This window comes from Onychostruthus taczanowskii, unplaced genomic scaffold (assembly GCF_017590055.1).
Source record: "Onychostruthus taczanowskii isolate IOZ18803 unplaced genomic scaffold, ASM1759005v1 scaffold159, whole genome shotgun sequence".
Lineage (NCBI taxonomy): Eukaryota > Metazoa > Chordata > Aves > Passeriformes > Passeridae > Onychostruthus > Onychostruthus taczanowskii.
This window is the reverse complement of record NW_024498784.1, coordinates 276,514-291,609: the sequence shown is the minus strand read 5'-3', so window position 1 is coordinate 291,609 and position 15,096 is coordinate 276,514. Positions and strand designations below refer to the sequence as shown.

The 15,096-nt window shown below is 40.6% G+C and overlaps 1 protein-coding gene across 6 annotated transcripts in view; it reads right to left on the bottom strand.

The window, feature by feature from the left end:
* Nucleotides 1-15,096, bottom strand: part of NAV2 (neuron navigator 2) — a 206,466-nt gene that overhangs the window by 43,813 nt on the left and 147,557 nt on the right. For all 6 annotated transcript variants that reach the window (XM_041399202.1, XM_041399198.1, XM_041399197.1 and 3 more), the window contains 2 exons: nt 6,131-6,269; nt 707-998 (listed from right to left, as the gene is read on the bottom strand). In XM_041399202.1, coding sequence (XP_041255136.1) covers nt 707-998; nt 6,131-6,269 — 431 coding nt within the window. The remainder of the gene's footprint in view (nt 1-706; nt 999-6,130; nt 6,270-15,096) is intronic.

Sequence of the window (15,096 nt, the reverse complement as noted above, 5' to 3'; positions counted from 1 at the left end):
AGCAGAACAGCCTCACATAATAGTGACAGATAAGAAAAAAAAGTTTCCCTCTGTAGCTACCACAGATTGATCATTTCTATCATTACACACTAGAAGTGTTAGGCTGATAGTATAATTTCCCTAAAAGGCATTGTTAAAGCATTTGTATTGTTCAAAACAGTATACAACTTTAACTTTTTCATATACAATTGTGTACAAGACCTAATAAAAAGAGGGGTATTAAATTATACTGCTTCATTATGCAAATTCAATCAATTTTCATTCACACATCTGCAAGTGCTAAAATCATTAATACACTTACAAGAAAACCCAGAAGTCATGTTTAGTATAAACAAACATGCTTGTTCAGTAAGGGGCAGGTGGGGGGCAATCTCCTCAACCATATATATTGTGTGCTTTTGGTTAATAGCGACTTCAAAAACTAAAATTATATTATTTATTCTTCACACAGAAATACTGTGCCAAATAAATTGTTTGGCTTAAGACCAGAGTTTTCATGAAAACAACTGGCAGGGTGTACTAATTTGAAATAAACATTTTCAGACAGAAATAGAAATGTGGACATACAAGATGCTGCTTAGGTTAAAGCAATGCTAAAAATACAGACAGGATTACCTGAAGTTCAGGTTCTGCCTCTGCAAAGTATTTAAACTGTGTTCACACCGAACACATTTCTGGCTTGTTTATATCTTACACCTTTTCTCACCTGTTCCAGGTGTCTTTAACGTGCCTGAGGTGGTTGAAGGTTTAGGCCTTGGTGTGGTAATGCCAACCTGAGCTGACATGCCCCGTCGCCAGGAGCCCGTCTGGGAAATAACAGTGTTCTTCCTACCAGAAGTGCTTTTATCAGACTCATCTGACACATCAGAGGGATTCCGCCTCCATTTGGATCCTGGCTCCATTTTTATGCCGCTATCAGATCCCCCATCGGATTTCTTGACTTCATCACCGGACCATAAGGAATTTCGCTCCACCTGGGAATGCTTTTCTGCATCGGTCTAGGATAGATAAGGAATTGCAAGATGACTTTCAGAGCAGAGCAAGTCTTTCTTTTAGGAAGCTTTGTAAGTAGGAACCATTACCCTGATTAATCAGCTCAGCAGTCACCTCTGAGTACCAACAAACATGCCATACCTTTGATGAAGAAATGTCACAGCAAGAAATAAACCCCAGCAATGACATAATTTTTTAATATGCTTTATAAGAAAAATACAAAAAACCACAACAGCCATGCTCCTTGGAATAAAGAAAGGGGAAAAAAACCCTACTTGTTTTATAAAGGACATATTCAGCTACATGACATTTATAATCCTCCATCTCAAATTTCTGACAAACCCTTTTACTGCAATGCCAAAAAAGCATTTCAAACCTGAGCAGCCAGCCTTCCTTTGTTCCTGCTGCTTTCTTATCTCTTGTCTGGCAATCTGATCTCCAGAGCATGAGGAGGCAGCTTTTGGAACAGATCTGAATATGTGGAATGCCGTTAATTCTAACCTAACATAATAGAAGGACATCCAATGACTGAAGAAAAACTTTCTAACAATACTCAAGACTGACTTCAATACATAAATTAGTTTCTCTTGCAGACTGTTTTTATCCCTATTCTTTGTACAGATTGATTGTGTTACAGGTCGCTTATGGAGAATTTTGTTAAGCTCAATATTAAACAGAAAAATTTCTCATTAGCAAACCATTGCCAAAATCTCAGAAATGCTTCAATTAAATATATTACCCTATATATAGATATGTGTATATTTTATACATTCCCCATGCATTACTATTTCCCACTGCTAATGATTACTCTTCCAGAATTCTACTCCTGTCAAATGCTGTTGATTAAATTTGGTGAATGCGGTAACACCACAACCAACCATTTTGTGATCAGGCACAAATGACAAATATCCACGTATTTGACTCTGATCAGGATAAAAAATTCATAGCTGAAGTGTTCTCCAACTACCACAGTACCATGAAAGAGACTGACAATTCAACACCTGACTGCAGTTCCCGAGTACTGGCTGATCGGCTTTCGTGAGGTTTGATGCCACCTTTCTGCCCTGCAGCCTCAGCAGAAGATGAATGTGCTCAGAACTGTGAGGTAGGCAAAAGGAATAATTTAAAAGGAAATTATTTTAAATATCCCAAAGCATTATAAAGCTCATAGTTTTTATTCCTTTTGGATAATCAGAAAAACACAGCCCAAGAGAAGCTGTAAGATTATTTACCACGCTTTTCAGCTTTTAAATTCCTAAAGAATATTTTAAGTTTATGACTTTTCTTTACCTACCAGATCACACCATTAATATTAAAGAATTCAGGGGAACTGTGGTTGAATTTCCTCTGCTTTTTACTGTAACTACTTATTTTTTAAAGCCTGAAAAACTAGTTAAGCGATCAGTGTGAGAAAGCTGACACTACATATCACAATGGTCTTTCTTCAGTTGGGAAACAGGGCTTGGGTTGTCTATCTACATATTGAGTCATTAGACTAACATGCATTTTGAATTAAGGATTTACGTAACATTACGTTCTTGTACTTTCCTTGTGCTACGCAAATGTTTTTTCCCTACCTCTCCATTCAAAGAGAGCAACCTAGTGTAGGTTTGAATGGATCTCTGCTTTCTAACTCCCTTCTTTTCCTGTGCCTGCCAGGTTTGGGGCTGGTGGGTCACCTTTCTATTTCTGACCATCAGTAGGTGTGTAATGAAGTCACAGTGTGACTGCTCCTATGTCCTGCACCTCTCCAAAATCACTATTTCATGCGAACAGCTCCTACATTGACAAATCTTGGAAGAGAGGACAGGCAAAAAGTACCAAATAATCAACCAACAAAGCCACCTCAAAGACACCATTCCTCATGTGGTAACTTCAATATCTTGTTCCAAGCTCCTTGTCTGGAATTGTGTGTATGCTCTATTAGTGTTCAATAACAAGAAATACACCTACCTACTACCAAAGGCCTTATTCTAGTTTTGGTTGACTAGGAAATATTCCTGTACCTTCTATTTCCCCTCCCCTATTCTGTAAGATTAGTACAGTCAGTCTGCACAGAGAGAACAGCACTACAAGAAGTCCCCTACCTTTGCTCTCCTGCCTTTTATTCTACTACTACACCCACGGCCAAAGCTTTCCTGCAGCCTTTGAAATGCTGCATCTCCACCTTTGAAACCCTCTGGCCAGAGATGTTTCTGTTTAATGGTAAACACTGAGAACAGCACAGAAACATGACTAAGGAATCCAAACCAAAACACAGTGAAACCTGGCTTGGGGATTGCAGCTGAAACTCCACCCACCCAGAAGGGTGAAAGTGGAAATACTCTTGGATAGAGGTCACGGCAAGACACAGCAAGCATGAGCTGACAGCACAGCCTGAGCTAGGAGCAAACCACCAGGATTTCTCAACTCACTCAAAGTTTTGTAAATCTGAAGCTGTGAACAGATCAAACCCATCTTTCCTGAGAAGATGTCTTATCCAACTGCTTAAGGATGCTGCAGTTTTCTATTTAAAGGAACCTTCCTATCTTCTGATCTTTTTACCATCACATGATTGAATTTGTTACTTGGTCTCTTTTTCCCATTTTATTTCAGTTAAATAAGTTATTTTCAAATACCCACCAGATCTCAATTTCTCCTAAAAGTATGCATATGATGTGACTTTAAAGGCATACTATATGTAGTACTGTGATAAAGGTAACTCACCTAATTCTGTGCAGTACAAAGGAAAAATACTAGGGTGCCAAAACTCCTGTAACTACATTAAGTGGTTTAATACTTGGCATAATCACAGCAGGACAAGGGAATGTGGCAGGGCAAATTCTAGTTCCCATCACTAGCTTGTTCAGAAACAACTTGCAAACACCTTCACTGCATTGCTATAAAAAGAGGATACAGCTATGAATGTCTCTGAAGATGGAGCTAATATCATATTTAAGTCCTGTTTCTCACAGATGGAGAAACTGCAGCTTCCGGAGTATGGGGTACTCATCAGCCCCGAAAATCAGCTTCTCAATAGAGATTTTTTTCCTACTGCAACTATGCCTTTCTTTGCAGAGATGATTCTGCCTGAGTTACTGATTTTATCAGCAGATACTGACATGTTCAGACTCTCTCCCTTTGATGTTGCTGCATTATTTGCCTGGACTCCCAGCTGCACATGTATTAGCTTCAAGCTCCCTCCTTAATTATCTGAAATCCAACTTCTGTACCCTCTCAAAGAGATGTGACAGAACCACAGCAGCTCAAAAGCACCTGCTGTTTAGGAGAATCAATGCAAGGGACACCCTCAGAAGAAAAGCCCATATCCCCCTGCAAATGTGTGCAATTCCTTTGTGGCTCACTACCCTGGGGAAGGCAAACCTCGGCACTGGCCATCACAGAGTCCTTCAGAAAAGACAGAAAAGGTGTCTCCGCAGCATTCACTGCATCATGAGCTCTGAGGTCTACAATTGGCAGCAAAAAGTTAACCCTGCAAGCCACACATTTCAGCACTCCAAGCTTTTTTCATTCTCTTGGCTGACATGATTCAGGTAGTTTGTTCCATTGAAAATGAACTATTTTATGGACAATAATTTGCAGATAACAGAATACCCGGAATAAGGATTGTCATTCATGAAAACTGAGGAGAGAAGCAGGTGAGAGACACATCACACCAAAAAACTGCAAACACCACTTGTACAGTTCTTGGCTCCTAGCTTCCTCTGCCAGTAACTACACTCAACTGCCTGAACAAGCTCCAGCTGCTTTTCTTCTGGTGTCTGTCTGCACCCTCTTGGATACTGTAATAATTGTGGAGGAGGAACAGGAGTTTGTCAACAAAGATTTTCATCTCTCAGAGGCGTTTCCAAGAATCTGATCCATCAGAAGATAGAAGTCACATGAGTTTCTATTTTTTTTTCCTTAGGTTAATGTTTAGTCACATCTCCCCAAGTCTTCCTTCCCCCTCCCCCCCCAACAGTATTACAATGCTGAGACAGTAACAATTGTCAAAAAATACTTCTAGTTGCCCATCTTACTTTCTGTCAGGTACTGAAAAACATGCTTGATTGATCTTAACTCCTCTCAGCTTGGATGGGACTTGTATTAGCAGTTCCAAGCGCCTGTGCAGTCACTGATAGGCAAACAGAGGCTACCTGGAAACCCTTTGTGTAGGCTCAAATATGCACTGCATGGCAAGGGAACAAAGACTACTCTGTGCTTGCACCACAGCTCTGGAGACAGAGCAATACTTCACAGCAACCACACGTCTCCATCAAAACTGATGTCAAAAACAGATTTAGGACCCACTGATGAAAAGGACTGGAGAAGACTAAAAGAGGGGAAAAACAGAGGAGCAGGTCATACCGACATCCCTCTCCTCCACCAGCAGCACTGCCAGATCACCACATGCCAGTGGCTGCAGCCCACAGCACCCGAGTCCCTTGAGCAGGACTAGAACAAAGCTGGACTTTTTAGTCCTGCACTTTCCCAAACAAAAATTTATGGAATTGGCAAAAAAAAAAAAAAAAAAAAAAAGGCAGTTTGTATTAATGCAAATTTCTGCGTTACGCAGTTTGACCAATGAAAAACTTTTAGATGCCCTCACTTGTTCCACCCTCTTTGGATGTGTGGTGTCTAAGCACAAAATGTACATGTATCCTGCTGATGGAGGCAAAGTTTATCCTCCTATGAAATGCTGGCAAACACAGAAAGCCTTCAACAACACACAGCTCTGGAAATTTAATAAAATCAATTTCATTTGCATAATATGCTTACATTTCTGATAAAAGTGTAAACAACCTTTGAACTTTGATGTTTACTTTATTGTATTCCATTATTTAAGAGAAAAATGTAATAGCATTTCAGACCTAAAAAAATATCTACATAAAATCCCATTTACATCTGTTTTCTGTGCAGCAGTGCCTCTAGAAAGACAAGACCCAATTTGCTGTGACATCACCATGGCAGAGATGCCTTGGGTTCTACCCACAGAGGAAATATTTGCAAATGCCATGGATGACAAGGTGGTTATTATTGGTACTGTCTATACTGAAGGCTGGCTGTGTCTTCAAGTTCAGCAACCTAAAACAATTACACCTCCTGCACACAGAAAGTAACAAATATCGATGTTAGTTGAATAAACCAAAGCTCTTACCTGTGCATCTAAGTTCTTGCGGGAGGAGGCAGGTGTGTTGGCATAGGAGCTGATAGAGGAGCTGGTGTTAATGTCATCAGTACTGAGATTATCTATGGTGTCACTGATCCCACTGCTGACAGAGCTGCTGTCATCCCAGCTGGAGAAAAAGCACAACAGAGAGAGAAAACAAGGGTAAAAAGACAAGACTGTTGTTATCTTGTTGCAAGGGTTTTGTACTTTCTTGGTGATTTCTCACGGGCAGCTCCTCACAGCACTGACTCTTCCTTCTCAGCACAGCTAACAAACTCCATCCAACCTTCTCGACCAGCCAACCTACTCTTTTACAACACTCATCCTAACTGGATCCAGCTGTGGCTTATTAAGGGCAGGTCTTTTCCTAAGTCTTGATAATTAGCACAGCTGTAACTCCTCAGGGGTGAGATTACCTTCACCCACTATCTCTATTCTCCTATATTCTATCTATCCACAATTTTTTTTTTTTAAATTACAAAGTTGCAGTATTTTTAGAAAGTTATGTTTAAGTAAATTGACATTATAACATATTTTTATATGTTACTTAGGACTAACAGTTATATGAATGTTTAGGCAACACATTACAGTAAGCACATATGTTTCTAAATTCTGATTTTGTTTTGCTTTTTACAATTTAGAACATCAACTTAAGGCTTATCACTAAGAACTGTTGTGCCTAGATTTTTATATCACAGTGAAAGTATAAGTTTTTAAATTTTAATTCAGTTTTGTTTTTTCACAGTATAGATTTGATTTATTCTTTAAATTTACAGAGTATTTAGTATCAAAATTTTTAGATCTATGCTTAATTGCTTAATCAAAGATTAACTCACAAGAATGAGTTAAATTAATGTTGTGTTTACTATCTTTTGCAGGGTTCTTTGCAGAAGGTAGTAAACTCAGTATAATTATCTTTTGTGTAATTTTTATTTAACTTTGGAATGCGTTTGTGCCGACTTTGATTTGTTACTCAAACTTACATTACATATAATTAGAAACCTTTATACTTATAGAATATTGACAATATCAACAGCTGTACAACTTCATAAGGCAACTCACAAGAAGAAGTTAAAGGCTACATATTAACATAGCAACAAATTAACAGCTACATAACTTCATCAACAGCCATAGAACTTTGAACAACATTGATCTAGCATCTGTCGAGTGTGCTTATGGTTATGGAATATAAACTTTTACACTTATGCTTAAAGATTCATAGTTGCAATTCACAAACAAAATGCACGTTTCATTAGCAAACAAATACACCATACTAAATAACAGAGCTACTTTTTTTTAGCTTTCACTGCTGCTTTAATAATTCTCTTTTTCTTTTTTTGCTGTATTAGTTGATTACTGCAAGCCTCTCTTGTCTTGCTCTGTTTGCCATTTTTTGGAAGTCTTTTAAAGTGGTTTCCAGGTGGTAGCTAAATCTGCAGCTGCTTTGCTCTCTTTTTGACACTGTATTTCACAGTCTTTCTTTAACTTCTTTCTATGTATATAAAACAATCTGTTTTGCACTCGATGTTATTTCTCATTGTGTCTTGAGCGGCTCACCTGTACCTCATGTGTCCAAATCTGTCAGGTCCAGACCAGGCAGCTTCCCCTGCTGCTCTCAATGCTATGCTGGGCTCCATCTCCGGCTGTACTTCACCTTACAGCCTACTCCTAATCACGTCAGGTTACTGTGGAGATGGCCACTATACAGTTTCAGAGGGCTTCTCTTACTTGTTGTCTGTGCAGCTCTGACTCTGCTTCTCAGAGCTCCATGTTGCTTTATGTAGCAGCAACTTAGCAAACCTTCCCCACTCTTCGGGGGCCATGCTATTGCTGAGGCACCGGCTGCTGCTGTGGCCATGCCATTTGCTACTTCTGTCATGCAGCTTGTGTCCTGCTGCACACACTGCCATTCAGGGGGAACCCAGCACCATCCTGGGTCCTTGATCAAGTGGGGGTCACCAATTGTTGCCATCTTGTTGCAAAGGTTTCACCTTCTTGGTGATTTCTCATGGGCAGCTCCTCACAGCACTGACTCTTCCTTCTTCTCAGCACAGCTGACAAACTCCATCCAACCTTCTCGACCAGCCAACTTACTCTTTTACAACACCCATCCTAACTAGATCCAGCTGTGGCTTATTAAGGGCAGGCCTGTTCCTAAGTCTTGATAATTAGCACAGCTGTAACCCCTTAGGGGTGAGATTACCTTCACCCACTATCTCTCTTCTCCTATATTCTATCTATCCACACAAGACATCATTCAAAAGGAAGAGTATTATTTCTACAACCCTTAGCCCACTTGTGGTTGCCAGAAAGGCCAGTGCGTGCCATCACCAAGCCAAGTGCACCAGTGACACAGCTCTTCCTGACTCAGCTGAAATGTGTGCCTGCAGACCCAGAGCAGGGGAAAGTAGTGGCATGAAGCGGTATTAGCAGGGGATTTTTTCCTGTGGGGCTGGTGAGGCCCTGGTACAGGCTGCCCAGAGAACCTGTGGCTGCCACATCCCTGGAAAGTGTCCAAGGCCAGGTTGGAAGGGGCTCTGAGCAAACTGGGATAGTGGAAGGGGACCATGCCCGTGGCAGGGGGATGGAACGAGATGACCTTTAAGGTCTCTTCCATCCCAAATCATTCTATGATTGCGTGATCTCCAAGTAGGCACAGCACTCATTTGCTAAGCTGGAACACAGAGGTGGAACTTAAATGCAAGGAAAAACAATTCACCCTGAAGCAACCTTTTGTACCTGGGTGTTCCACAGACCTGGGCAACAACCTGGATCTATCATCAACAGTATCACCAGCCTCAAATAACTTTAGTAACTAAAACTTCAGTCCTTCAGATGACAAATAACCCTCCTGAGCTGCACTGCCCTTTTCAAGAAGGGAACTACTCAGGACTACCTTCTTCCAGCATGTGATCACTTCAACATTTCCCAGTAAATGAGAAATGTGTCACTGGAAGTTTAGGACAAACAAAGCACCAACAAAACAAAAACAAAACAACCAACCAAACAAAAAAAGACCTTGCCTGAATCAATTTGAGTGTTAGAACAGAAAGAATCAAAATTATCTAAAAATGGAGCCAGATGCTCCAACTTGTAAAAAGCCTGTAAAAGTAAGCTGCTAAAGGAAGAGATTTATATACTGGCTTACAAGTGCTCCATCTCCAAGAACAATGAAGCTGGGACTGAAATATAATCCTGGAAGGAGCTCTGTGAAGACATTTCAGTCCACTGGATAACTATTGCTGGAAATCTGGAAATGTAAACATATATATATAATAGGTCATTTGCAAAAAGGCTAAGAACTCACCACCTGGCAGCTCTCTAGCTATTTATAACCTCAGCTTCAGATTTTGGCAGCTCCAGACTCTCCGCTCTGTTGCATTTCTGTTTGCTTTACAAACTTGTAACAAAGAGATTGCAGAGAGGTGTCTGGCTGGGCAGTGAAAGCTACATTCACAAACCAATATACTGAGCAGTTAACATATGCATTTAAACCTAAAATATCTTAACCTGTGTTAAGAAAACTGTGTAAAGAAAGGCAACCTATCTCTGTTTGCTTGAACTTTATTCATAGCTTCACCACTGAATTACTATAGCCTTTCTACATAAACTTCGTCAGTTTTGAAATGGAAAGCATTTCATTTTTTTCCCACTTAGCACTACAAAACACCTTCCTCATGACTTTTAATGTTGCTTTAATAATTTTAATTGCTTTTTCTTACTTGGGAGTACTATGTTCACCCACACCTGTACAAGGCCTTTTAGGGAACTGAGCACAGCTTGAAGAGCAGCACAATTTGCTGAACCACGAATGAGTGTGGCCACGGAGACATCCTCCTCTGCATGTCACAGGAAGGGTTATAGCTGGCAGCTGCTTCTTGCTGACTGCTCTGTTCCCAGTGAAGGTCCTCATCAGTGTGTCAGCACAGTCAGTTGTGCTCCTTCTCCCATATCCCTGGGGATAAGCCAGCTGGGAGGCTCTGATCAACAGCTCCAGCAAGCCAGGAAAGGAAGTTTGGGGTGCTCAGCCACACTGCTCTGCTGGAACAGGGACACACCAGACACACTGCTGGCCCCTGCCACAGGCCCTCTTTGATGGAGCCTTGGGGTCACATCTTCCATCTTTTCTCCAGCTCATGAGAATTCACTCCAGCCAGCCCTGACTGACTCTCAGGAGTGTCCCAGTTACAGGATTTCCAAGAAGATTTTCCAAAGACTATTTGATAAACCTGCAGACACTCCAGCTCTCGTGATTGGAAAGGATTGCTGCAGTCTACAGTGTTGGTGATGCTACAATTCAAAGGAAAGAGAGAATTTTTTTCCCAGATTTGCCTTCACCTCGATAAAAGGTGCAATACAAAGTAGAAAGCCATGTTAAAATAAAATTCACAATGTGAGACCTCCTGAATTTGAGAAAGCCAGGCAGGCAGATTTGACACACCAGTTTTATTTGCTGTTTTGAAAAATCTTTTCCAGTATAACTGCATGAAAAATGTGCTGCCCATGCCAAGAAATGTTATGGGGGGAATTGAAAATCTGGAAAAGGATTGAAAGACTTCTTTGAAGCACTTTTTTATTTAGAGTAGGCAATTACATATCACAAGGCAAAATACCGGAAGCATATTACTTCTAAATTTCAGTTCTGAAAACAGGTCCTGATAAATAATTGATAACTGATAAATAACTGATATTTATTTATCTTTCCAAACCTACCACATAAAGCATTTACAATTCCTAGGTAAGTCTACAAATAAGGTACCAAAATAGTTAATAAAATCACTGAATAAAAAAATATGCCTCTTGTTTTCCAAAGTTTCGTGTAGCAACAAATTTATTTTCTCTTTCTGAACCTATAATAAAATAACAATCATAACAGTAATAGTATCATCAATGCCAATGCCTTCTGTGTTTAATAGTTTAATTTCTTTCTTATGGAGACATGGCAGTGGGCAGAAAAAAAAATTAAATAATTTTCCTCTGTGTGACTCCTAGTCCCATCTTCAATGTATAGGAACTGAAACATTTCATTTTTGAGCACTCACAATTCTTAAACTACCATAGGCCCCAGTTAATCAGCATCTAAAGAATGTGTTTAATGTTAAGCATAAGTAGTTTTTCTGGCATCAGCCAGTCCTGTTGCCTTCAGTTGGGCAATCTAAAGCATTATGAAAATATTTGAGTGCCCTTCTGAACTGGGACATGTGCCTGAGGACAAAGGTAGAAACATGCACCTGAATACATTGATGGTTGTGGCTTCCCCTCCTGTGTGTCCTGGGCTTTAGGTTCTTTATGTTCTGGTGGAAACTATGAACTATTCCAACTCTGTATTTTCAAGCTTACTAATCTGTTACTAAATTTAAAAAGATTAGCTGTTCTGAGGTCTGAAGATAGATGTCTGGATAGGTTTTGGGCGCCACAAGCTAAGCATCACAGCTCTCGTGGGCATGCTGGTGACACTGGCATCCAATCTGTTCTGACAAGGCAGGATGTGTAAACCCACATATCTGTCTAAAACCAGATAGCTTCAGCTTTATTTAATAAATATCACTTCAGCTCAGTCTCTAGCTAGAAAAAACAACAGCATGTAAGAAAACAAGAAAACACCTTAGGAAACTGAAAATCATTTTGTGCACCTACACAAACAATTACTGATGCAGCCCTTCAAAACAGCACTAGAGAGGGCTGGTAGAATTCACTGAACTCTTCAAACTAAATGCCAATGCAAGCCACTTTATGAGCACTCAACATATACAGCTGCAAAGTAACGCAACGAACCCACACATTCTGGTTAAGGCTGCAGCTCCTCCAGGGGACAGGATCAGTCACAAACTGAGGCATTTGTTTCATGCTGCTCTTGAAACCACCCCAAGCCCTTCACATAAATTAGTTCATTTTTACCTGGACCCAGTGCCTTGATGGTTATAGTCAAAAGTGAGGAAGCGGAATGGGGCATCTAACAGCCCTAATTATGGTGTTCTTGGCTCCCAGAGCCCAGATAACATCTTTGTAATTTAGCTGGTGCAATTAATAATTTCTGATGTCAGCAAAAATCTACTCAACCATAACCTAAGTTGAAATGTTTGGGTTTTCCTTTCTTTACTTGATCAGTCGCCTGAAACTTTACTTTGATTACTGAAAATTGCAAATTAAAAAAAAAAAATTATTAAAATCTTAAAAGTGTATTAATATGAAAATTATACAACCACCCACTTGGAACCCATCTCTGCCACCACTTAAAAACTCTCACAATGCTGCCTCCTGCTCTCCATGAAACCAAGCACCCCAAGCATCTTCCTCTGCCTGCCCACTTCATTCCGCTCACCCTAATGCAGCACTGCTACTGTTCATCGCCCATGTGCAGGACCAGATCAACTGCTCAAAGCTGCTTTTTCAAACAGGTTTCCAAAGCTGTTAGCTCAGACTTGTATTCTTCCACAGTCTATCAGCACTTTTCCATCTTGCATAATCATCATCCACAGAACTGGCTCTCCTTTGTCAACTCCGACAGCACGAAAAATCATTCTGTGATCCTTAGGACAGCCCCTCTCACTGCAGAAATCTTCCCCCTTTGCAAAGGAGTCATTAAAATCCTTCTAAATGAAGCTATTGTTGAAGGCTGAAAATGCACCTTTCTCTACAGATGGGTGTGGATTTTAATTTTGTTGGATCTTCACTCAAAGCCAAAATTACAATGAGCTGCTGAAAAATACATTTGTCCAAGAAGGGGCCTTGGGGCTTTACAATATTTCAAGTGGAAACATGGCAATTATCCTCTTCTATTTAAAAATTTAACTATTTATGAGTTGATAGGTGAACAACAACAACAACAAAATCAAGGTACAAAATTATTGAAACTTCACAGCATCTTCAAAGATTGAAAAAGAAAAATTAAATGTGCTATGAGACAGTAAATACCACAGCTTCCACTGTTTTCTCCCGGGATTCCCTACAGTAGTGAGAACTGGGCCAGAAACCCAGAAAGCACACACAGACGCTTGCACAGTTTTCCTTTCAAACTGTACTGAAACTGAAACATAACCATTTGCAAAAGAATGGATGGAAATCTATCTCAAGAGAAGTTAATTTAATTAATGTGTTGTACACTGCTATTAATCAACCACCTCCCCCATGTCTCCAGTTACTCTCTTCTTACATCTCACTATAGGTATTTTAACATAAACCACTTTGTTTCTCACCAAAAGAGGAGCCCAGGGACAGGACTGTTACCTTGAAACACTTAGTAAAGTCAGACCAAGAAAAGTAAACCAGGAAAAAAGAATACAGAGCCGTTCCAGTTGTTCTTTCTGGAGCAGAATCTAATACTTTAAAAGACCTTTTTTTTGGTGCAGAGTTGAAGTGCTGGAAGTGTGCTGAGAGCTACTCAGACATTTTCATGTTTAGTGACTATTGGGGTTACTGCCAGCAAGCTGAACTGCAGCTCTCTGTCAAGCTCTGTTTAGAATTCATCCAAGATAAGGTTTCAGGATTTACATTTAAAATACCTATTTGTAAAGGGAATAACTCACAACAAAATTATTCAGTGTTGAAAAATTTGGGTTAGAAAAGATCTGGAGAAGCTAAAAAACTGCAAATGCTCTTTTCATTTAATCTTCTTATATCAGTGCTAATAACCTTATAAAAATAACACTGGATTTTATTTTGTCCCTTAAAATCTAACCAGGAATTTGACCAAGCCATTGACAAACTTGAACACAGCTGAGCATGCACACACACAAAGGACCCCCTAAAAATCCACCTGATCGCAAGGAATTAGTACACCCTAAATTTTCATGAACTGATTTGACTTTCCACCAAAACTCATCACACTCTGAAGCTGAAATTCCAAAGGTCCCTTCTTCACCTACACCTTTGCTCCATGCCCCTTCAGCCCATGGCTGTCTGGGGTCACCAGCCAGCACTACTGTATTCAGTTGCAAAATGCCTGACTGGTGGAACTCGTTTTTTTGGCCATTGTTCACAGACAGGGTTCCTCCGGTACCTCCACAGCCTCAGGGAAGGGGAGAAAAGCGAGGCACTGCATGTGACCCAGGTGCTGGAGGAACTCCCAGCTAAGTCTGTAAAATTTAGTGTACAATACTACAACCAGCTGCCAGCCCCTTTTTCCTGCACTCACAACCTATAAGCCATACTTTCCCAGCTACTATTCTGTCTGAAGACTTACTTGTTTATACAGCTGTTCACAGACCAGCTCTACACTGGGTGCACAGAGCAGCCCTGCACTCTGGCCAGCTGCACTCTCACCTCTCTGCTTTGGAAGCCATGGGAGTGATGCTCATCCCTGGTCATGTCTGTGTCACTACAACGACTCCAGGGAAAGCTGGAAACAAAATCAGGGACTTCATATAACAATAAGGTCAGTGTTAAATCTCAGTCATCACGTTAAAAAAATGTGCTTTGTTTGTTCTGCCTTTCTTTCCATGACAGTAAGAAGTGCTGAGGAAAGTCCAATCAAAGTCAGAAATCCTTGTTTATATACAAAACCTTGGTGCCTTCCAGAAAATAAATCCCTGTAAAGTGTCCATGTGACAGCAATGGACTGAACAAATCCAGAGGTCAAGACCAGACCACTGTGGATTCAGGAATGGACTGCCCCAGCTCCATGCAGTCCCCCCAGGATAAAGGGATGAGGGAATGGGGAGGAGGCCCTTGGCAAAGATCTGGGTGCAGGTCACCACTGCAATATACCTCCAACTCCCTCTCAGCAAGGTCCCAGCCCAAACACCTCCTCACTCCAGGCAGGGAGAGAAGGTGGCCTGCCCAGGGGATAGAGAACTGTGAAAAGCAAAGACTTGATTGTGCAGATTGCTTACCCTGCCTCACTTACCAGTACTTCTTTCTTACTACTTACTTACTTCTCCCCCAAAAGCAGATACTCTGGATCACATCACCTCCTAGTACAAAGACACAATTTAAAACTTAAAGAACGGGGAAGC